The 24457-nt window shown below is 32.6% G+C and overlaps 1 protein-coding gene across 2 annotated transcripts in view; it reads right to left on the bottom strand.

The window, feature by feature from the left end:
• Positions 1-24457, bottom strand: part of arr (low-density lipoprotein receptor-related protein 6) — a 46579-nt gene that overhangs the window by 13173 nt on the left and 8949 nt on the right. The window contains exons 4-9 of one of the 2 annotated variants that reach the window (XM_074177073.1): positions 23839-24129; positions 16472-17082; positions 14317-14658; positions 10258-10570; positions 5009-5293; positions 1973-2244 (exon numbers count right to left, since the gene is read on the bottom strand). In XM_074177073.1, coding sequence (XP_074033174.1) covers positions 1973-2244; positions 5009-5293; positions 10258-10570; positions 14317-14658; positions 16472-17082; positions 23839-24129 — 2114 coding nt within the window. Of the gene's footprint in view, positions 1-1972; positions 2245-5008; positions 5294-10257; positions 10571-14316; positions 14659-16471; positions 17083-18908; positions 18928-23838; positions 24130-24457 lie in introns of those variants that run through there. The other variant, XM_074177074.1, reaches the window with a different exon arrangement.

The following is a 24457-nucleotide window of genomic DNA, read 5'->3' as shown; positions in this document are numbered from 1 at the left end:
AAAAACGAGGGCGCAATAGTTTATTATTGGATAGAGAGGAAATTGTGTTATGGAGGAGAGAGTATTTGACCAAAATTAAATATTATAGGGAACAACAGAGAACAATTTATTATATGGATGAAACCTGGGTTAATGCTGGTCATACTACCCCTAAAGCATGGGTCGATGAAACTGTGACCTCATCTAGGAGGGCCTTTCTAAATGGACTATCCACCGGATTAACACATCCATCAGATAAACTTATATTTATATTAAGACCAGCCTCAATCTCAATATATAAAAAGTAACCCTCGTATTTGTTTTATTTACTTACATACCTCTTCATAATTTCAGGTAAAGGAAAACGGCTTATTATTTGTCACATCGGCAATGAGAATGGGTTTGTTGCTGAAGGGCTGTGGTGTTTCGAGTCGAAGAAAACTGGAGATTATCACGAAGAAATGAACGGTGAATCTTTCGAACAGTGGTTTTCCAAAGTTCTACCCCATCATTCGCGACGGTTAGAGAAGATTCCGCCAACGTCTTCAAAGAAGGTTGAAATCCAAAATTGGCTGCGATCAAAGAATATTAGCTTTGAAGACTCAATGCTAAGAGTACAGCTACTAAAAACTGTCAAGGAGCGCAAGCTTGAATACCAAAAATATATAGTCGATGAGATGGCTGCAGACCAAAACAAAATTTTCCTTCGCCTGCCTCCATACCACTGCAAGCTCAATCCCATCAAGTTAATATGGGCGGATGTGAAGAATTTTGTAGCTCAGCATAACACCACGTTCAAATTTGCAGATCTCAAAGCACTTTTTGATGAGGCTTTGAAAAGAGTCACAGCGGAGAAATGGGAGAAGTGTGTTCGGCATGTGATATCGGAAGTCGAGACAAAGATGTGGAAGCTTGATAACATAACAGAGGCACAAATCGAGCCACTGATAATTTAGATTGGTGAGGATGACACTACTGATGAAGAGACAAATTCATCCAGTTGAATAATTTTGATTAATATTCCTTTTGATTTTACATAAAATAAAAATTATCAATAAAGAAATAATTACGTCTCTTTTCATATAATGCTTGAGTGCGCTGTGAAAAATCCAATGAAAATATTTTTATATTACACATATTATCTGCATTTTTCCCGTTAAACTGCAAAACTTGTGCATTTCACTCGTTATTATAAAAAAGTTTTCCTAAGTATGATATAGCATTTGCGATCAACAAGATGTTGGTTCTGAATACGACCCTGGCCAATTCTTGGGATTTACAATATCACGTGCGTAGGGCATGTCAATGTTTACATCCACTCTATCTTGGATTTGAATTTGCTTTAGACCAGTCAAGTATGAATAGGTGTGCAGTGAAGGGTTGAATAAACCCACTCACTTTGGACCTAACCTAACCTCTAGGATATATTATGTGATGGCATTGGCCTATACTTAATGAAAATTCATGATTTATTAAAGAGTACATCATTTTTTTGGGATTAGTTTTTTTGAAAAAAAGTTTTTGGTTTTCTACTTTCCCATCTTTATACAATTTCTCACAATTTTTTCATATATAAAGATGGGACAGTAGAAAACCAAAAACCTTTTTTTTAAGAAAAACAGAACCAACTCTTCTTCCTCAACATTTTATGTTGCTAAAAGATATCAGTTGTAAAACTGATTGCTGTAAAGTAAAAGAATGCCTGATTGTGCAATATATTTCATGCATATTTTTAATTTTATTGCCGAAATGTAAAGCAGTTTTTTACATGTATACTATTTATATGATTGTCTTTGCTACAATAAAACATCCATGTACTTCTTTGCGAAATAATAGTTACATCTGGGGCATCTTCATGACGCCCTGGATTACAATTACTATGAGCTGATGATTCAAACGTATCATTTTCTCAAAAGCATAAAGCAGAAATGTGATAGAAATTACCCTTGAAAAAATATTTATATTTACATAAATATAATTATACAGTACTCACCTGTTTTGTTATCAGCCCAGTAAATAAAATCTTTATAAAGAGTAAGCGCAATAGGTTCACGCATTTCTTTACTAAAAATTACAGTTTGATCATTTCCATCTAGATCTACAGATTTAATAACAGGGGGATTCCTTTCTGTCCAATACAATCTCCTCCTATCATAGTCCAAAGTTAGGCTAGTTGCCAAATCTGTTGTTGTTACTAGAATTTTTTGATGCTTTCCGTCCATGGTAGCTTTTCTTATGGATCCCAACTCGCTCCAATACATATAACTTTAAAAAAAATCAATTAGCATCAAAAAAACATCTGAACACATTTTCTGATGATTTACTTGTGAAAAAATATCGAAAATATAATAAAAACTGTTAATAAAGATTTTTACTAGTATATCTTCTAACATTTTCCAGTGACTAGAGTGTTTTGAAGTTACAATGTTCAAAATATGTTTTTCCATTAACCAGCTGTCACCTGCTTACGAAACTTGTGCGAGATAAATATTCATTTATTTATTATATGTGTTACAGGAGAGAGATGTTTTCTATCTGAAAGCAGAAAAAGGCAATAAGGTTGTGATCATGGATGATTTAATTGAGAATGGTCCCTATAGAAAAATACCAAAAAACCCATTGTCTAATATGGTTTCAGAAGTGAAAACTTCTGAAACCGGCTTTGGGCAGAAGTTTGCAAGTTTATTATCCCACAGTAGTCAAGCAAGTCAGTGCAACCAATTGTATCAGAAAGGTTCCCTACGTATAAGATTCTTAACAGTTTGAAACCCTATTGATTCCACAATCTAGCTCAAGTGTTAACAACTAACATAAATTCATCGAAAAGATCAAAGATGTAAGGTTGCGAGAAAGAGAGATCTCAGTATCATTTGACATATCTTCGTTATTTCCAAGTGTAAACATACCAAACACAATTGAATATTTGAAGGATCTTTTAGATGTTAATGAAATAAGCGGTAAAGTGGTCGAAGAGTACATCCGGTTTATCAAAATTTGCACGTAACAAAATTGCTTAAAGTTCGCCAACTGTTTCTATGGGCAACATGAGGGTACTTCAATGGGAAACTCGTTTTCTCCTTTCATAGCTAGTCTGTTCATGAGCTGATTTGAAATGGAAACAAGGGAACAGTTGGATTACTTTCGACGAACCTGGATCTGATACGTGGATGATGTATTTGCCATTTTCGATACGAATAGGAGTAAGATTTGCAAGTATAAAATTCACGTATTAAATTGAAAATAACGAAGAACTACCATTTTTTGATGTACTAGTCATTAAAAATGTCGATAAGGGTCTAGAGTTTGATGTATAAAGAAAGAATACGAGCACTTTCAGGTATATCCCTGGCAGCTCACATCATTGCCCACAACAAAAAATGACGGGACTACAATTTCTTGTCCATAGACTGCTCACATTTCCCTTGAGCGAAGAATGATATGAGATTGAGAAAAACTTTGTTAGGGAGGTGGCTGAAAGCAACAGATATCCATCAAACATGGTGGACAAATTAATTAGAAAACAAAAATTTGGGGAATATCTTCTTAATGCCTCGACTTTTCGAAAGGGGGAAGATTCAAAATTCATAGTGCTTACATATAAACCCAAATACATCAATCGGTTGGTCCGAACATTCAAAAAATTAAATATAAGAGTAGCTTTCAAAACTGCACGTACACGTCAACAAGAGTTTTGGCAGTTCAAAAGACAAGTCGTTGGAAAAAGAAATGTCTGGCATTTAAGAAATAAACTGATGTGATAAGAAATATGTTGGTCAATCCAAACGGACTATATTAGCTCGCTACAAGAAACATATTTCGCATGTTCGGTTTCATAGACTGGAGAAATATAGTGCCGCTCAATATGCCATAGAGAGCAACTATAGAATAAGTGAAAAATGTTTAGAATTGTTGAGACCGGTACATGACAACAGGTTTCTGGATGCCTTCGAAAGCTGTGAAATCGAAAAGTGCAGAATGAGTTCTATGAACAGCGATTAAGGTCCTATTTCGAACAGACCTTTGTTTGGTCTTATACGTAATAATTCTGAATAAAATAATGATAATGAATAGAGATAATCACTAACCTAGAGAAAATACATAACAAATTGTAGGTATTAAAAAAACAGGTAGTTTAGCATAGGATCAATAAGAGGTAGTAATCAGGTAATACTAACCGGTGTAGTTAGGTAATACTAACAGGTAGTAGTTAGGCCACTAGCATATAAAAACATTAACATAGTAGTAAAATTTAGTCATAATGATTTCCTGAGGACTTGGTTAGCGAAATGCGCGTCGAAAGACCCTAATTTTTGTTCTAGTTTTGGGAAAGTGTTTTAATTAGATTCATTTTACGCCAGACGTTCCAGTATGAACTATAAAAAAAAACATTTGGAGTTTGTTTTTTCTGTATACTCTCCAGAAGGCAATGCCATATCTGATATGGGCATCTACAAAGGCAAGTAAGCAGATCTTGCAAATGATGTAACTAGCTCTTTTGAAACTGACTTGGTAACGAACAGCCGGATGCGAATTTTTCAATCAGATTGATTTATGCTCCTTGAATTCAAGTTTAGTAAAGTCCCAACAATTTAGAGGTCAATTTTACCTCGAGGATGTTATCAATCAGATTAAACTGTGAAAGTTCACATTAGATTGGGAGATGAATTTTTTTCAAAGTTTAATGAAAGCTTGTATGAGTCGCACCAGCTATTTATCTTTTCTCTCTTCGTCTTTTTGTCTTTAGATGGGTCCCAGATTGGAAACTCGGGGAACACTTGTTTTGATTTCTTCCACACTGGACTCTGTTATAAGTCTCATAAACTGCTTTCAGTGCAATGAGTATGATTTGAACCATCTAATCCCAACCAGCAGTATATTTTAATCAGAGTTGGGACCTAACCAACGTTCACAATAGCGATTGTTTTATGAGTAGAACTCACTAATCATCTGGCTACTAGAAGATTATCTTCAATGACTTCAATTCCTATATTATATAAAAATAATTAAGTTAATCACATTATGTACTTACCCTGCCATTGGATCCAAAACAATACTATGAGGTTCATAAGCTTCATCCCACAATAAGGTTCTTCGGCTTGTTCCTGTCAATCTAGATACCTCAATGCGGTGAGACACAGGATCAGTCCAATATATATTCAAGCCTAACCAATCAACGGCTATTCCTTCTGGCGCTGACAAACCAGCTTCAATAACTTTTTGTGCATCTGATCCATTAACAAAAGCTCTCATTATTGTGCGAAGTTTACTGTCACTCCAATAGATACGCATTGTATTTGTATCAAAGTCAATCGAACTGAAAAAAAAATAATAATAAACTAATTTTTCCTAATTCCATTCCTACTCTTATACCACAAAAAATAAATGAAAAATTAATCATATAATACTAAATAACATACTTTAGCTCAATAACTGATGCAAAAACCAACTTCAAATAATTTTTTTCGGCAACCATTCGGGAAGGACCCATTTCCCGAACGTTTTTCTTTGAAAAAAATAGGTTTTTTTCGGCCTAGTCCGGGAAGTATGTACTTCCTGGACTAAAGAATCACATCGTTATCGACATTGTGAATATGAAAATCTTAGTAGGTGTGGTTTTGATAAATGCAAATGCAGTTAATCATTACCATAGCAGCGAAATAAGGACTGACAGCTATTTGAAATGAAATTATTTGACATTTTGATTTTTGAAAGTTTGCATGGTTTTCGTTCCCAATTATCGCAATAAACTATAGAAAGCAGCAGCGATACTGGGTTTGACAATGTGCCTTACGAAATTTCCAATGCAGCAGTTGCGGCTACAGCACAATTATTGCCAGAAATATCAAAGTCCAGGTACAGAAACGTTTATGATTTGTTCTCGAAATGGATGGATTTGAAGAAATGCAAAACTATTACAGCAGATGTAATTTTTGCTTATTTGGCACAAAAATCTGAATTTGTTGGTTATAGAGTAATGAAATCAGAAGTCTTCAACAGCGAGCAGATCAACAAATTCATTAGGGAAGCTAATAATAAAACATATACAGGGTATATCTTGACAAGTTAACGCAATCTATATATAGAAAACTGAGAATAAGGCGATTCTGAAATTTGGTAGGATGGGTGAAGAACTAATGAAGAATTCAACTAAAATATTATCGTTGAGGTGACGTTTCGGGTTTCACCGGAAGTGACGTCATCTTTGTTATTTTTAATGGCACACCCTGTATTTCACCTCATTTTTGAATTCTCCCCATGATTTAGATTCTAACTCATGCATCATACCCTATATCCAAAATGAACCGTTTTCGAGTTATTCCAGTTTTTTTAGAAAAAGTGTCAGATGCAGCCTGATGCAGTTATTCCAGTTTTTTTAGAAAAAGTGTCAGATGCAGCCTCTCGAACATACATCATTTTTATGTAAATTAACATTTTTAAAAATATGCAGCTAGTGAATCGTGATAATTGAAGGTTGAACGGATCACGCATCATTTTCACATCCACTGAATAATCCACAGAGCACGCAAAAATTAGGGTCCAATAAGTGAATGAGAAAAATTAAAAATCTCAACTTTTTCAAATGGGTACCCCCATTTTTTCTCCAAGGTTCAATTCTATTATGATGAAAATAAGCCCTAGTTATGATACACTTCCCTATACTCAAAACTTATAATTTTGGAGATATTCCATTATATTTACATACTTTCCCGAAATGTTGATTTTTCTAGTAGGCTGCTGTCCATCTTTCAACACAATGTTTGGTGACAAATGAAATAAAGTTGTTTATTGTCAGATTCGTGCTCTCAGAAGGTACAATATAGCTCGTGCTGGTTATAATAATCACGACTTCTTTAACTTATTGGTGATTTATGGCGAATGCAATAAGGTGTTAACAAGAACATGTGATGCTTATGCTACAAGGTATCCAGAAAAACCGAAACCATCTCCAGATATCATTAGAAGATTAATCTTCAATCTTACGAACTTTGGATCATTCGAAAGGAAAATTATCAAAACTAAAACGGTGGTTGACAATGATAATGCGATTACAGTGCTTGGGTACTTCACTGCTTTTCCGGAAGCATCTTTGAAAGATGCGGCACGAGATTTGGGATTGAATAAAATGTCCATGCAGAGAATATTAGCAAAACATAAATGGCATCCGTATTCTCATACTTTAGTCCATGGCCTGAAGCTATCCGATTATGAGAGAAGAATTAACTTTGAGGAGTTCTTCATTATGAAAAATCAAGAAAACGACCAATTTTTGAGGAATATTATATGGAGACACGAAGCGAAATTTACCAAAAATGGGATATTCAACAAGCGGAATTCTCACTACTGGAGCGATACAAACCCGCATTCAGTTCGGAAACGTCAATTTCAAGACCGTTGGAATTTCAGTGTTCACTGCGCTGTTAAAGACGACGCAATAGTGATGCTTCACTTCTATGACGAAAACTTAAATGGTCAGTTGAAAAGTATCGGAATTGTATTGTTTCATTGATTTAAAAAAAAATTAAAATAAATCTCTCAAGAAAATGGCATCAAGGTAGCTATGTAATCAATATTCATAGCATCTAGAAAATACATAACAGACCAACAGGTATTTTTATTTTCAGGTGAACGATACCTAGATATTTAAAAAAAAACTCGATACGGATCATTTGGAAAAACTGACGCTCGATGACCATCGAAAAATTTGGAATCAACATGATGGAGCACCTCCTCATAATCATCAGGTGGTGAAGATGTATTTAGAAGAAACTTATTACAACCAGTGGTTTGGAACCGACGGTCCTCAATTATGGCCACCGCGATCACCCGATTTAACTCCAATGGATTTTTTTAAATTTGGCATTATATAAAAAACGAGATGTATTCTAACACGCCAACAACAAAAGAAGATTTTCAGCAGAGAGTTCGTACTGCTTGATAAGACGAGCTGTAGGAGACGTCATACGGAGAAGTGTAAAATGCTTAGAAGTTGGAGGCAATGTATTTGAACATTTGTTGCAATAAAAAATGCGGTTGACAAAAGTGTCACATGTTCTTGTTTAGCATTGAAACTAAATTTGAAATTGTTGTTTATTCTAATCATGATTTTTGTCTTGAATGTGGGATTATTTTTCATGAAATATTCAATGGAAACTAGGCAACAAAGAAATTTTATCAGACAAAATTAGGGGATAAAAACGTAAATTCTCGCGTGATAATAACTTCCATTGCGGAATATCACCAAAATTGTAAGTTTTGGGTATAGGGAAGTGTATCATAACTAGGGCTTATTTTCATAATAGAATTGAACCTTGAGGGAAAAAATGGGGGTTCCCATTTGAAAAAGTTGAGATTTTTGATTTTTCTCCTTCACTTATTGGACCCTAATTTTTGCGCACCTTGTGGATTATTCAGTGGATGTGAAAATGATGCGTGATCCGTTCAACCTTCAATTATCACGAATCACTAGATGCATATTTTTAAAAATGTTAATTTACATGAAAATGACGTATGTTCCAGAGGCTGCATCTGTCACTTTTTCTAAAAAAACTCGAATAACTTGAAAACAGTTCATTTTGGGTATAGGGTATCATACATGAGTTAGAATCTAAATCATGAGAAAAATTCAAAAATGAGGTGAAATACATTGGTGAAATGATTTTAGAAAATAAAAGTATCAATTTCATGTGCTTCATTTTCAGGTAGCAACAATTATTGGATTAGTCGGTGCGTGTAGACAGAAAGAACTAACAAAAATGTCAACTGATCTAATAAACAACAAGGAAGACATGTTGCTTGTAAAAATACCAAATTCCAAAACACATATTGAGAGAATTTTTGTTATAATTGGGCATAAAAACCTGCAATATTCATCTTCATGGCCATCCCATACTTCACATAACAGATTATTTGTGAATTACACTAAATATATTAGTATAAATAAAAATTAGAATGTTTCTGTTAGTACCATCTTCTGTTCGAATTTCGAAATTTAAAACAAATAACAATTTAAATGTTTGAAATTATGTTCTACAAAGAAATATAATGAAGAAATATGTCTCACTGATTTGTTATTCTATACAGGTATCGAAAAAATAGTGTATGTAACACATTTGAAAAGAGTAAAGTAAGTAAGTAAATCATCAGTGATTCAGCTGGTTAACGGAAAAACAGATTTTAACAGATACAGATTTATAACTTTAATATTTTTTGTTTTGCATATGTTTGAAATGTGGAAACAATTTCGATGGGAGAGAGAGAGTGGAATGTCATTATATAAGTAAAACATGTTATCAACAATTCTTCATTATATTTGGCATCTTCTCACGTCTGTTCTGCATTTAATTTCATTGTATACATATGGAGGAGTTTCACTTTCAATGATTTTATGGAACAGTACCAAGACATGTTTGTTTTATAGATGGTGTGTGAGTTCGGACCTCTCTTTCTGATTCCAAAAGAGAATTACAGCCAAGCATTTTGGGCTCTTTGTATTCTTTGTTGCTCATGGACATTTGAAAAATATTGGTTGAGAGAGTACAAAATTAATGCATCACATAGAAGCAATTTAGTTGCTAGGCTCAAGGCGTGACTGTGAGGGTACAATAATTTAATTTTTCAGAATGCTCTCTGTATCAATGAGGAAATATGTTTCCTAAATTTCATTTCATAGTTTAGTATTAATTCCCACATATTTCACTTGCATAACAACAGGCAGGTTTATATCGCTATTTCTCCATCTTCCAAATATAATCGATAAACACTTATCAGTGTAGGGCATGTTTCTTGGATACATCAACTAAAGGATTCAATTCTTCATTTAAAGCAATTGTGCTTGGCAGAAAATCACGACAATTGAATGAACAATATATTTGTATTTCATCAGTGTTGATACAATATTTAAGTTTAACTGAGCTAGTGATTAATTGGGCAGTATGAATTATATAGAGAATTGGTCTGAGAATTGTCCCATGTGGTATGCCCTTTCAAACTTGAACGTTCATTCTCATCTTTCACCAATCGAGACCTGATTGATGGGTGAGATTTGAAAATACATCTAAACCTACTCATCATCTTTCTGCTCAAGTTGTTCAACATTTATTAATTTACTTTGGAATTCAAAATAATTTGATTATTGCTAACACAGTCAATATTCAGTTTTTAGGAGCTGACTGAAAAGTTCAAAAGACACTCAAGATCGACAAGAAATGAAAATAGGAGCAACTTGAAAATAGATTTCAGATATCAAGCCAAATCTCTGTAAAAATCAAAATTACCTACCTTGCTTGCTTTATACCAGCTATTGGAATTATTTCTTCATAATTATGATTTTCAATACCAATTCGTCCAATATAACCCTTCTTAGTAAACAATAAAAAAGCTTCTGGTATAACACAGGTTCTTCCATCTCTGAGTAATTCATAATCAATTTGACAAGCACAAACTTTTGTCTTATTGTGCCTATAAAGACAAAGTTGGGAACAGTCACCATTATTTCTTGTACACGGATTTTGTCCATGTTGAATTCCTAGTTTTATAGCTTTGATTCCCATCACATTTTCCATTTGATCTACAATAACTTCTCTGTTGCTTCCTGAAAAAAGATATGGCATTAGTAACATTGATTCATGACCAATGAATGACCAATAAAATTTCATTAAAATCAATATGAATAATATTAACAAAATGTTAGTTATTCTAGAACATGTTTCCGAGTTCTCAAAATTATTTCATGGTATTCAGCCCATTTTTCCACAAAATAATTAACAAATTTACACATAACTAAATAATAATAAATAATGAAAATTTATTGATCCCAAGAAACATTACATGTTTATAGTAGGGACAATCTAACATACAAATTGAAAAAAGCATACTAAGAATAATACAACATATAAAAAAACAGAAAAACAAATAAAAATATGTGAAACTAGAAAATTGTCAACCTATTTCAAGATGTATTCATTAGTTGTGTTTTGAATTTCGTCCAATATTTTTTTTATAATGTTAGGTATTTTATTATACAAATCAACTCCATCATGAAAAATACATTTTTGACCAAATTTACCAGTATTGAATCCATATAATTTTTATTCGATCGTATCCTTCAAAAGACACAAGTACAAATTTCACAGCTGTCGGACTATTAGGATAGAACATTTTAAATGAAACAACTTTTGTTAGTTTGAAAAAAATGGATAAAAAAGATTTTCGTTGTGTTAATAAAGCATTGCTTTTTGGCAAAAAAAAAATACTATTGAAGCCAAGGTTTGATTTGATAAAAATTATTGAGATTTTGCAACAAGAAAATCAACCAATGAGAAGTAACTACGAGGTGAAATGAGCACCGAAGTCGATGCACGCAGTGGACACCTCAAAGAGGCTATAAGCAATAAAAACATCAAAAAACTCTACAAAATAATTTAGGGTGACCGCAAGATGAAGTTGATCATGATAGCTGAGGCTCTACAGATATCAAAGGAACGTGTTTGACATATCGTGCATGAGTATTTGGGTATGCAAAAGTTCTTTTCAAAGTGGGTGCCGCGTGAGCTCACAATCGACCAAAAACAACAACGAATTGATCGTTCAGAGCAGTGTTTGAAGCTATTTCATAATAAAAAAAAAAACACGAATTTATGTGTCGATATATGGCAATGGATGAAATATAGCTCCATCATTTCACATCAGAATTAAAATTATCGTCATGTGAGTAATAATAAAAATATTTATTTCTTTGGTTGAAAAGTACAGTTGACAGAAATCAATGCACAATAAACAAAGAACATGTCAATTATAAAAGTAAATATAAAAACATATAAATGTAAATAACTACATATAACCATTTTATAAAAGTCAATCCAAATAATATGTAACCATATTATAAGTCAGTCAAAATAATATAAACAACACACTAACACAGTAGACCGCACATGGGGAACCGACTCCAAATGGGATGGGAAAACCCATCAACAGTGACTATTACATAGTGTTATTGAGCATTTGAAGGAAGAAATCGCGGAAAAACGACCCCATTTGAAGAAAAAGAAAGTGCTGTTTCATCAAGATAATTCACCGTGTTAAATCAATGAAGACGATGGCAAAATTGCATGAATTGGGCTTCAAATTGTTTCCGCATCCACCGTATTCGCCAGATCTGGACCCCATCGAGTTTTTCTATTCTCAGAATGCTAACTGGAAAGAAATTTAGCGCCGATGAAGAGGTAATCGTCTAAACTGAGGCCTATTTTGAGGCTAAAGACAAATTGTACTCTAAAAATGGTATCGAAAAATTGTATGACTGCTATAATCGTTGTAACGCCCTCGAAGGCAACTATATTGAATAATAAAATCAAATTATGTTATTTTTTTATGTTAACCTACGAACTTTCCAGCCCAACTGTTTATGTACTTTAACAATAATCTTTAACTATCAGTTAGATGTAAGGAAAAAAACCCATCAATTATTATACAATCTTTTCAGTGTTTTTAAATGATTCCAAAGAAGAATTGAAAAATTCTAAATCTACATTGTATATGTTTGCAAGTCTCAAAATTCTACGTATAGACTCATTCTGGCCATAATTAGTATGATAAAAGGGTACTTTGGAGATTTCTGTATTTCTTGTAATCTTTGGATTCACATTTGAAAAAATAACTTCAACATGTTCCAGAAAATTATTGCTATCATTGATTATTTTCTGAATTGATGTAAGATCTGATTCTAATCTTTTATGAGCCAGAGTATTCAAGTTAAGAATATTCAATATAATTTTAAAGTTATATTCACCAATATGATATCTCAGTTTATATGCAGAGTACCTTAAAAACTTGTTTTGAACACTTTCAAGCATATGAATATCCACATTATATGAAGGACATCAAATTGGGGAGTTGCATGCGATTATTGATCTAACAATTGAACAATATATGATTTTTAAGAAAATCTATGGGAGAAACCTAACATTAATATAGTGCTCTAGAAGGAACATTTGCAATATAGGGTTTGTGTCGGAAACACACCCTGTATTTTTGAACATATTTCTAGGAATGACAGATAAAAAGTTGTTAATGTAAAAATAATTTTTTGTAACTTATATTTTTTTCAAGTCTTCATCATTTGTGATTCAATAAGTCTTGTGTATTAGTATTTGTGTATAATGAAAGACAAGGTTATTTAGGGTATAGCGGGTAACTATTCTTATGGATCACAATAGTTTGAATGACATTTTCAAGAGTGATATATAAAATATATGCATTGAGAGGTGCATTGTGACATACTCAGGGTTCCCCCTTTCCTCTCATGCAGACCTACGACTTTGTAGGTACGTGTGGCAGATACCCAACGGAAAAACAAACAACCCACCCAGCTAATGCCGCGCAGAGAGTTGAAGTAAAACCATCAGGCACTTGTGCAACGTCTTCGACTTGGAAGATTCGTGATGCTTCTCATAGTGGGAAATAATTTGCGACAAATCTTCCAAGTAGAAGTCGTTGCACAGGTGCCTGATGCTTTTACAACAACTCTCTGTGCGGCATTAGCTGGGTGGGTTGTTTGTTTTTCCGTTGGGTATCTGCCACACGTACCTACAAAGTCGGAGGTCTGCATATATATATATATATATATATTGCAATAAATTTATATTCCACAGAATACAAAGTTAGATCATCAGCAAACAGAAGAAATTCACTATAGAGAATAACATCAATCCATTCATTCACAAGTATGTTGAAAAGTAATGGCCCTAAATGAGATCCCTGTGGTGCACCAGATGAAACATATGGAACAAAAGTTCATATAGCCAAAACTTCCTGGAAAGTGACAATTCTGAAATAGGTTGCACACAAATGCTCAAGTACATAGATGATGATGCGTGTATATGCACAAGGGAGCAATTTTTTCATAGGATTAGTTGAGTGTCCTTTGGTTTGGAAAATTCTCACAATTAAACAATGGTACCTTTTTTTCAGTCACCGGCTATAGTGTTTATACTGTTTGGTATACAATTTTGATTTAGCTCATAATCACTGTATAAAGAAATGATAGTATCATAATACATTCCTTGTTGGATATGTAATGTGTCCAATTATGTATTTTAATAGGACTTATATACTGGTAAGCTTAGCCAAGTTAAAACATATACATTGAATATATCTAATAGTAGCAGAAAATTAGTGAATATATAATTTTCAAAACAAAAATGGTAACTTGGAAAAAAAAGTGAAATTACAAATCCTATTTTGATTATCAGTATTGACAGTAATACAAGACACATATAGATTGAACCCAACTCAAAATTCAAATGTAATAAAATTATTTTTTTCTCTATTTCTAATTACCTGTGTCCTTATTTGCTCTGTCTATAGCTCGTCTTAGCCAATCAGTCCAAAATATATAATTATCCATTAAACTGAATCCAAAAACGTGTGGCACATTATCATTTATAAGTTCTCGTCTATCAGTTCCATCCATATTAGAATATTCAATTTTATCAGTTTTTGCATCACCCCAATAAATTTTAGAATTTTCTATATCCAGGGTGAGACCATTTGGCCATCCTATTTTTTCAGTAACTATCTGAATCCTTTCCGATCCATCCAAATTAGACCTTTCAACTTTTGGATCCTTTTCATTCCAATCGGACCAGAAGAGCCAGCCCAATTCAGATGCGACAGCAATTCCTGTAGGAAAATGTTTTCATAAGAATTGAGAAAAACATTATTGTCATTTATTATTCCAAAATATAAACCATCAAGATATCCCTGTTAAGTAGTAGAAAGTTAGATTAAACTATATATTCCTAATTCAATTGATTCCTCTGTTACTACATAACCAGGCTATTCAAATTCAAGTCTATGCATGGAGTTTTCGTAAAGGCTAAGAGAAAGAGTTCGGGTCATATTGTGACAAAGTTGCTTATTTTTAAATACTATTGAGCGTGTTGTAAATCACGCCCTAAAGAAAATAACGCCGACCGCCACTGGTAGCCATAAACCAACTAACTCTGACGTGGTCAAGGCCGCGCGTAGCCTCGATTATTCTAGTTTTCACATCGGCTTCGATGGAATCTCGGCGAATATTCCACCGGCTTCGATGGAATTCCGAGGAATCTTCTACGGCCTTCGATTGCCAAATATAAACACGATCCACTCGCCTATTGAGACAGTCAAATGGAAGTAATAGTGCGATACGCGGAGCGATCTAGTAAGGCGATAGACATTTGAGTAATAATTGAAGTCTTAGTGAAAGTGTTTTGTTGTTCCTAGACAACATTGCTAAAGTTGATAGTCAGCTTGATCTTAGATGACTCTTTGAGATTTCAGGAGAATGACAAATGTAATATACAGAGAGCATATGAACTTCACACATAATATCTAAATCAATGAAGAGTTAACATTTTTTTATATATTTGTTATGAGACATGTATATGAGAGTTTAGTATTTGATGTGTATAGGATTACCATTGAGTAAAGAAAGATACAATGCTGAGAAAAATGCTTTTAAAATGTTTGAAATCAACAGGTTAACTTTAAACATAGACAATGAGTTGATAAAATTTATATCAAGCTTTCAAAAAGTTGATGTTTCAAGTCTTATTCCATTCCATATGAACTTGGAAGCAATAGTGGCTTGGATAAAATTTAAGAAGAACTAAAAATTAAATTCGTCTTCAAAACTCTTTGTACACTCAAACAAGATGATGGAGATTGAGAAGTATATGATTTACATTTATTTGAAATAGGTTGAGAATGTTTTATGGTGAATTTCACTAGTTCGGGCTTCCATTGTCTAATATTATTCTAATGTGATTTGAAATCACTGAAAGAACAAATAAAATTAAAATGAATAGCTAAAAATATTGATTACATCGATCAATAAAAACGTGAAATGAAATAACAATAAAATAAAAATAAGCAAAAAAATTAAAAATATTACGTTTTTATTGCTGAATATAACTGATATTCTTTGGTATTCATTTTAATTTTATTTGTTTCTTCGGAGATTTCAAATCACATTAGAATAATATTAGACAATGGAAGTCCGAACAGGTGAACTTCTCTATGATTTATTCCTCAGGCAATGTCCAGAAATAACATAACATAACTTTAAAATTGTAATCAAAACGGATATTCTTTAAATGACAGAATAAATAAAATATAAATACACAAAGTTACGGTTTATAATTTATATCATCTCTGACTTCTGACACCAATTTGGTCTTAAGAATGCTTATTGAGAAAAATGTTGCATTTATGAAGTATGGGGAGAAGTGTTTTTTTTTGTATCATTTCCTCAATATTAGTGGGAAATATTCAAGCAAAACCCAATTGTTTAAATATCATTGGCTTATTTAAATAAATTATTAGAGTAATACTTCACTTCAAAATTTCAAATCTGAGAATTTCTTTCTTTATAAAATGATCTGGATAACAGTTTGAACACGTTATAATACTCTAAATATTTAATTTTGATTGAGTAAAAATTAATTATTACCTCTAGGATCAAGTAGTTTATCCATTACAATGACTTTACGATACCCTCCAGAAAGTCTTGCAATTTCTATCCTATTTGAACCTGCATCTGTCCAGTAAATATTACGAGATATCCAATCCAAAGCTATACCATCCGGATCCTGTATTTCTGTCTGTATCACATCTTGTTGGTTGGTACCATCCAGTTTAGCTCGTTGTATTTTTTTCACCTCATCATCAGACCAGTAAATGAAGTTTTCGATTGGATCAAAATCTACTGCTATAGAATATTTCACATCCCCAAGAGGTATAGATTTGATGCTATATTCTGGTGAATCCAAATAAATGACGCAAATTTCAGTCCTTTTAGCTAATAAAAGCAATTCTTGCGGTCCGTCGAAACAAGTTGTGCTGTTCTGTAACTTTATTCCTATTGGACAAGCACAAGTGAATTGAGAGACATCTTGAGAAATGAGGCATAAATGAGAACATCCCCCATTGTTGATTTGGCAAGGGTGGCTCTGTTTTGGTTGGTGTTGTTGATCCCATACACGAATATCCATTGGATGTTGAGCAGATAATAAATCAAGAGGATGCTGCTGCTGACCAGACATTTCAAAATAATGAATAGCCCTAAAATATCAATAATAGAAATATAATTCATTGATCTACAAATCAGCAAAATGAAACACAACACACTACCATCATATGAATTCATCAAATAAGTCAGAAAATGGTCAACTGTTCAAATACATATCTAGACCTGCCAGTCAGTGAGGCAATGTTCATTCTCTCAAGAAAGTACCGGGAATCAATCTGCTTGAAAAAAAATCTGTTTAAAATCTGTTTTTCCGTTAATCAGCTGTCGCCCCCATACGAACGACAACTCTCAGTTGAAAAACTTGTGCGAGATAAGGACTAACGAGGTATTAGCTTTTAACGTTTGATTCCTAACACGGTGATTCCTAAAAATGTGTGATTCCTAACACATTTGAAAAGACAACACATTGTAAAGAGATTGTTAACATCACTTTTGTAGCTAGGTTGGTACAACTCTTCTCCATACTCACGAGGAGATTGAGCGCAATCCGTTATTCAGTTTGTTCACAGTACTCAATCCAAAACAAGCAAGTTTCCCAATCACCAGAAATGCGATACTCTTCTCGACCCTGGGCTGGTAAAATGAGCGTCGAGAAGAGTACTGCAATCAATCAATCAAATATACTTTTTATATACATTTTATAAATACATATATACATTTTTATATACATACATTTTTGGTGATTGGGAAACTTGCTTGTTTTAGATTTGGTTTGCGCCAGCGGTTCCAGTTTAACCTTTTATACTCAATTTGTAAATTAACCTCGAACTTGTTTTGGGATTTTCACAATGAATAAAAATATAAAACAGAATCGATAAAACATGTGCGTATAAATGGTACATGCATTTAAAAGCGGTCGAGATGTGGTAGAAGATTTGCCTCGCTCTGATCGGCCATCAACAACCTCAACATCGCTGAAGTAAAGAAAATAGTGACTGAAAATCGTCATTCAAGTCTGAGAGATAGCCGCTCAAATTTCTATGTCTCACGAATGCGTTCGTACCACTTTTTCGTACCAATTTTTTTTTCAATCGAGCTGAAACCAAAAAAGCTCACCAGAGCCGATCAAAAGTTAAGATGATGTTAACAGTTTTACTTTTCCATAATAATAATAATAATTCTTTATTTCCAGTAGGACAATAAAATTGTGTAGGAAGTGTCAATACAATACAAATTTAAAAAAAGAAAAGAAAGAAGAAGACAGGCTTATGCTCTAAAACTAAGATGACTATGCATTATTCAAAGAATTCCTACAAAGCATAAAAACATTTTTCTAATAAATATTTTTTTAATGATTTTTTGAACAGAGAAAAACTATTCAAGGCTTTTAAATAATCTGGAAGGTGATTATATATCTTTGGACCTATGTATTCTGGTCCACATGTTACTTTGAATCTAGCTAATGGCAAGTGAAAATGGTTCTTGGTTCTAGTATCATGTTGGTGAAGTTTTAGATTTGTTGTAAATCTTGATTTATTTTTGAACACATACATACATAGTTCAAAAATATAAACTGATGTTAAAGTTAAAACGCCGTACTCATTAAAAAGTGCCTTGCATGATTCTCTATTAGGAAAATTTGCTATGCACCTCAGAATTCGCTTTTGTGCTATATAAACATTTCCTGCTGTGGTGGAACCACCCCAGAAACAGATACCATACCTAATCTTGATTCTACTTGAGCATAATATATATTTAGCAGCTGACTCTTTGTTAAAACTGTTTGTAAATTGATGAAGAGAAACTTCAATGAATTAAGTTTTGATATTAATTGTTGACAGTGGCCTTTCCAATTGAGGAACTCATCTGAAATGATTCCCAAGAATCTTACATTGTGATCAGTATTTGTTAGGCTCACATTGTTTACCATGAAATGATGTACCATCTCACAAGGCTATCATTGTGATCGAAGTTCTGGCCAAAAACTCAACAATCCTTGTCAAACAGCCAAAGAATTCACCTAATATCACTCCGGCCGATTTTTTCTTTTCCAAAACTCAAATTACCACTTCGAGGCCCCTGTACTGAAGAGGATTCCAAAAAATGCATTTAAAATGTGTCATGGCAATGAATCTGGATGGAATTTATATCTAAAATCTGGAATATATACAGCCTGCGGTGTAGCAGGTTGTATAAATTTAATGTTTGTGAATCATTTTACGAATAATAAAAACATTCAAAAATAATTAATAAAGGTAGTGCAGATGATTTAATTAAACATATAACTTCAATAATGTATTTTTTCAAATTTAAACACTTGGTATTTTCCATAATAAGTAACACAATCAAAAATGTCTTGTCATTGTTATGTCATATAGTTGTCCATTTTTCATATTGAGAAATATGTTTTCTTAATATGAAAGGTTGTGTTAGTAACTCATTGAACTGTTTCTGGAAGCGTAGTGTCTGAGCAACATGTCGACTATCAAAGAATATCAGTGAATCAAAATATACTATAGATGTCATGAAATCGACATCAGAGGAAGAAAAAAATCACCTGGAACCTTCAATCCCACAACAGCACCAAACTTTGGAGGGTTGAAGCGGGTAGGGGATCAAAACAATTAAATCAGCAATGTCAAGTGGAAGATGAGCAATCCTTCACTTTTGAGGAATTTTATATTGTTCTGGTTCAAATTGTAGGTGTGTACTTTTCAAAGATGAATTGTCACCTTACTCAAAATTTCATATAGGTAGAGTAAAGAATATAAAGGACTAGATGACGTTACTCGAAGGAAATACTTAAGAGACCCGTGGCTAAAGTATATATATATATCATTTTAGGTGAGCGATATGTTCAAAACTTGTGCTTACTCTTATGTAAAATACAAGTGCTTATTATTCACTTCAATTCAAATTGCCATCCTTAACCTCGAAGGCAGAAAAAAGTTAACCTAGTGATATAAATGCGAATCTTGATATAGTAGTCGGTACTCTATAATAACTCAAATTATTCAATCAAAATATACTTTATTTTTCAAAAAGTTTTTTTTATCAACAATGTTCACGAAGTAGAAATACAGAAGACAAGAAATATAGAACATGAAAACAAACTCAAAGTTGCTAACAGTACTCTGCCAATTAAGTAATTATGATCAAATTTCACTTCAACCTCACTCATGAATAACATCAAAATCAAAAATGTCTCACAAAGATTTTTGTCATTATTAAAAAAATATAGAATAACATAAACAGTTCAAGTTTTGCCAGGCATAATACAAACACGTAATACTAGATAATTAACTTGAAGAACTCTTGAGTGCTATATTTTGGGTTAGTCAATGGATATTACCTTGCAGAATGTTAGTCGAATACTCCCAATGTAGATGTGAACAAGGTACTGCCTTGGTTCAAAATTAAAATTATTTATTTAGAATTCCTTTTTAAAAATATTTCTGCATCTGAGTGTTGAAATACCTATACCTCTCAAGTTCCACAAGTTCCAGTTAACAGAATATCGAGACTTGCAAATAGATATCACTCAGACATAGACAGCAAAATATACCAACTGAAATGCCTACTAAGAGTTCTCAACTTGTCCTCTGAAAATACTTCCTCTCTCTTGCTTGTATATTCACATTTTTAAAAATAAAAAAACATTAGCACTCATAGTAATGATCACAGTTATTCACATAGATTTAACCATCATCTAAAAACACCTCGAAATAATTTGAATGTAACTCTCAGGGGATCTATCTCCGATGGCATAAGAATTTACAATAAGCTCCCGGAATCAATTAAAAAGGAAACTACTGACTTCAAATTCAGAAATCATCTCAAAACTTTTCTGTTGTCGAAAATGTTTTATAATATTGAAGAATTTTATTCCAGCTAATTGGATACTTTCATTCAATAACATATTTTAATTTACTCACACTATTTTTAAAATTGTCAGTTTCACATGTGAAATGTCTACCTATATGTAATTTGTGACGTGTTTTATATTACTTTCACTGTAATCTGTAAAACCAATGAATACATTGAATTGAATTGAGACACATTTGGATCCACATTACAATCTTTTAAAAATCGACTGTGTAGAATGATGTTATATAATACAGCAATGCCACTGGTATGAATTTCTTTAATTTGTATAGATATTTTCAAGTTTCATATTAATTATTGTTCTTCAAACATTTATCAAATATATTTATTTCATAAACTTACAAAGTTTATAACTAAATGTTGGCTCATATTGCGGAACCACCCTGTATTCGAATTTATTTTATGCACCGTCCAAAAGGTTTACTTGTGAATTTCACTAGTTCGGACTTCCATTGTCTATTATATAAAATGATTTGAAATCGTCTTCTGGTGATGACTGATCCAGTGATGACTGATCCAGTCATCACCAGAAGACGATTGTAGATACCAACAATTGAAACGTCGTGAACTAACGTGACTTGGAATCTCTACACTTTTTTATTTTTATTTTTTATTATTTTCTTTTTGCATTCCTTTAATTTTTATTTATTCAATTATTATATCTTTACTTGTAGGTTATTTCACTATCATTTCATTTCAGGTTTATTGTTGCTTAATATAATTGTTATTTTCAACTATTCTCTTTTTAATTATTCTTTTTTACTTGTTTCAGGGATTTCAAATCATTTTATATAATAGACAATGGAAGTCCGAACTAGTGAAATTCATCACGAAACATTGTCAATCACCTTCAAACAAAGGTTTACTTGTGATCTCTTTTTGTGAGTGCAAAAACTGCTGAGTGACCTCGCTTAGGTATCAGATTAATCTTGACCCTGAGAAAAAGGTCAACTAAGAAATTGTTGGACATACTTTCATTGGATAAATGTTGTCCAGCGGTTTTGGGATAACTCTTTTCCTGATTATATAAGGAGTACAAGTAACTATCGGAATTCTTTGCTAATTTGCCATTATAGTTATTAAAAGTTTTGTTCTTGTTTAGTGGTTTCTCTCTTCAGACATAGTCAGCGGGAGCAACGCAAAACTACTTGACGCCCATTAGCTACGTTTCTTGTGTATGCAATTTTCTATCGAACTACACGACCCTGTGAATTGGTTATGAGCCAACACACTACTTGCCGTACTTAACACTACAAAACAATATTTTTTTATCTTCTTGTAAATCAATAAACAGGAGTACGTAATAATGAACACAATAACCAACTTTTCTTCAAAAACAAAATATTCAAATGAAAAACTAAGTATGTAATCTAATTGTGCCTCACAATTGCAATAGGGTTACGTTTAAGATCCAGTGTTTGTAATTGTAGATTTAGTGCAGATCGTTATTCACTTCACTAGGTGCTGAAACAGGTGAATTAAGTTCAACTGCGAATAATTCACAATTTGATTCCATAAATTTGATTATCAAAACTCTGCAGGTGTATGTATTGCCAATAACGACGCAAAATTTTGTCCAGTTACTTGTTCCTTTTTCAAAGTAATTAGTGCAAAATAGACAAGAAACTTCAATTTCTGTAATGGTATACATTCAAAAAAAGTATCTGAAAAGGCATGTTTTTACATATGTCTGAATTACATTTCTAGAAAAAGTCATGTATCCATAACTTGTACAGTTTGTCAGAGATGAAATCGATTGAAACATAAACTTATTCAGAAAATGATTCATCAACTGGCTCCTATTCTGAAGTTATTCTACACACTTTAGTTGAAAATTTCAATGGTTTCAAAGATTCGAGAAGAGTTAAAATTATTTTTGATACCGGTTCCCAGAAATCCTATGTTACAAAATATATAGCTGAAGAAATGTGGTTTAAGTCTTTACAATGATTAGAGAGAGAGAGAGAGAAATACGTTCATTGTCCTAAGAAAGAGTTCTTGTTGACAAACGATTATGAACTATGTCAAAGTAGTATAAAAGTAATTCCTAAAAGCCCATTTATATAAAATAGGGTGTCAAACACATTTTTATGAAAAAAAAATAAATGCTATACAATTAAATTCAAAAAATTTCCTTAAAAAAATGCTATATTACAGTGACATACAGTAGTAAACTGTAATTCATAAAAAGCTTTGTCATTGTAAAATTCATCTAAACTATAATAGGCTTTATCAATCAGAATGTCGCTTATTTTTTTCCTGAAAATATTCAAAGAATAACTCTTCAGGTATATGGGAATTTTGTTGTACATCTATTCTATTGTATATCAATGAGTCCTTCACCATTGTTGTTGTGGGCAGGGGAAGTCTAATCAAGTTAGCTTGACATGTATTATAGTGTGGCTCGATTAAGTCACACACGATCTTTTTGGTAAATTAAGAATAAGAATTGTCAAACATAATTGCTACCGCTTATAATTGAGTAACTTGAAAAACAAACAATCTTGCAACATACTTTGTATTCGAAAGGGTCCTTAGATCAACCAACTACAGTCTGTTGGTATTTGAATTCTAGAGGGACTGATAGATGTTTTGATTGGGGAAATCTATTTACTGGTAATAGTTATGAGCTAGAATGTGGTATATTAGCTCCAGAACATGATTAGATTGGACACTGATGGGTAAACATTAAGAAGGCTATGAAAAAAATCGAGAAGTGATGTCTATGATGTCGAAAATGAATTGATTTCTGATTTATGAAAAAAAAAAACCGAGGATTTGGTCATGTCATATTTTCTGAATAGAATTGGGAATCATTAGTACTTTTACTGTTTTTCTCTTCCATTTTTGTTCTACATTCGATGTATACAGTCACCGGTAGGTGAATTCAGAATATATGTAACAAGTATACACTAGTAAGGTCTACCATCATTAAAAATCGAAATATCTTAATCCACTCTTACTCAGTTTTCCAATCTGTCCAAAATAGTTTAGTTTCAAATTGTGTTAAAGCATAAGGATAGTCAAATCCTCTATCTAAAACCATTTTTAAATTTTTTCCTTCATAGTCCATTTTGGATATGAATTTCAAATGGCCATCCACCCAAAACACAGTTTCTGTTTTATAGTCGATGGTGAGTCCGTTTGGCCAAAATATATTTTCAGAAACTATTACTCTCCTGGTCTGCGGATTTCCATCCATACTAGCTCTCTCAATTTTTGGTGATTCACCCCAATCGGTCCAGAACATAAAACTGTAAAAGACAAGTTTCATAAAACAAAAATACACAAAATTCAAGTAACAAGATAAAAACATTTTTACACAGAAATCTTTCAAATATTTTGTCGAAACAGTTATATAATTAATAGAAGTTTTTCATATTACACGATACATTTTACGTCTTTGGGTAAGTGACTATTTGAATTATTAGTAAATACCAATAGGTCCCCGATATGCTTAGCTGGTATGTTTTGCGATAGAATTTATATTATTTATCTAAATGCCCTTTGAGAAACAGCACGATGTAACTGCTGCTCTTTGAATGGTGAAGGTCTTACCGAAGTCAACAAATATTTTTAGAA

The sequence above is a fragment of the Leptinotarsa decemlineata genome, unplaced genomic scaffold, assembly GCF_025532065.1.
Source record: "Leptinotarsa decemlineata unplaced genomic scaffold, Ldec_3_MD MMD2_tig00002159_RagTag_RagTag, whole genome shotgun sequence".
Classification (NCBI taxonomy): Eukaryota; Metazoa; Arthropoda; class Insecta; order Coleoptera; family Chrysomelidae; genus Leptinotarsa; species Leptinotarsa decemlineata.
Note: the sequence above shows the minus strand (reverse complement) of the source record. Positions and strands in the feature narration are given on the sequence as shown.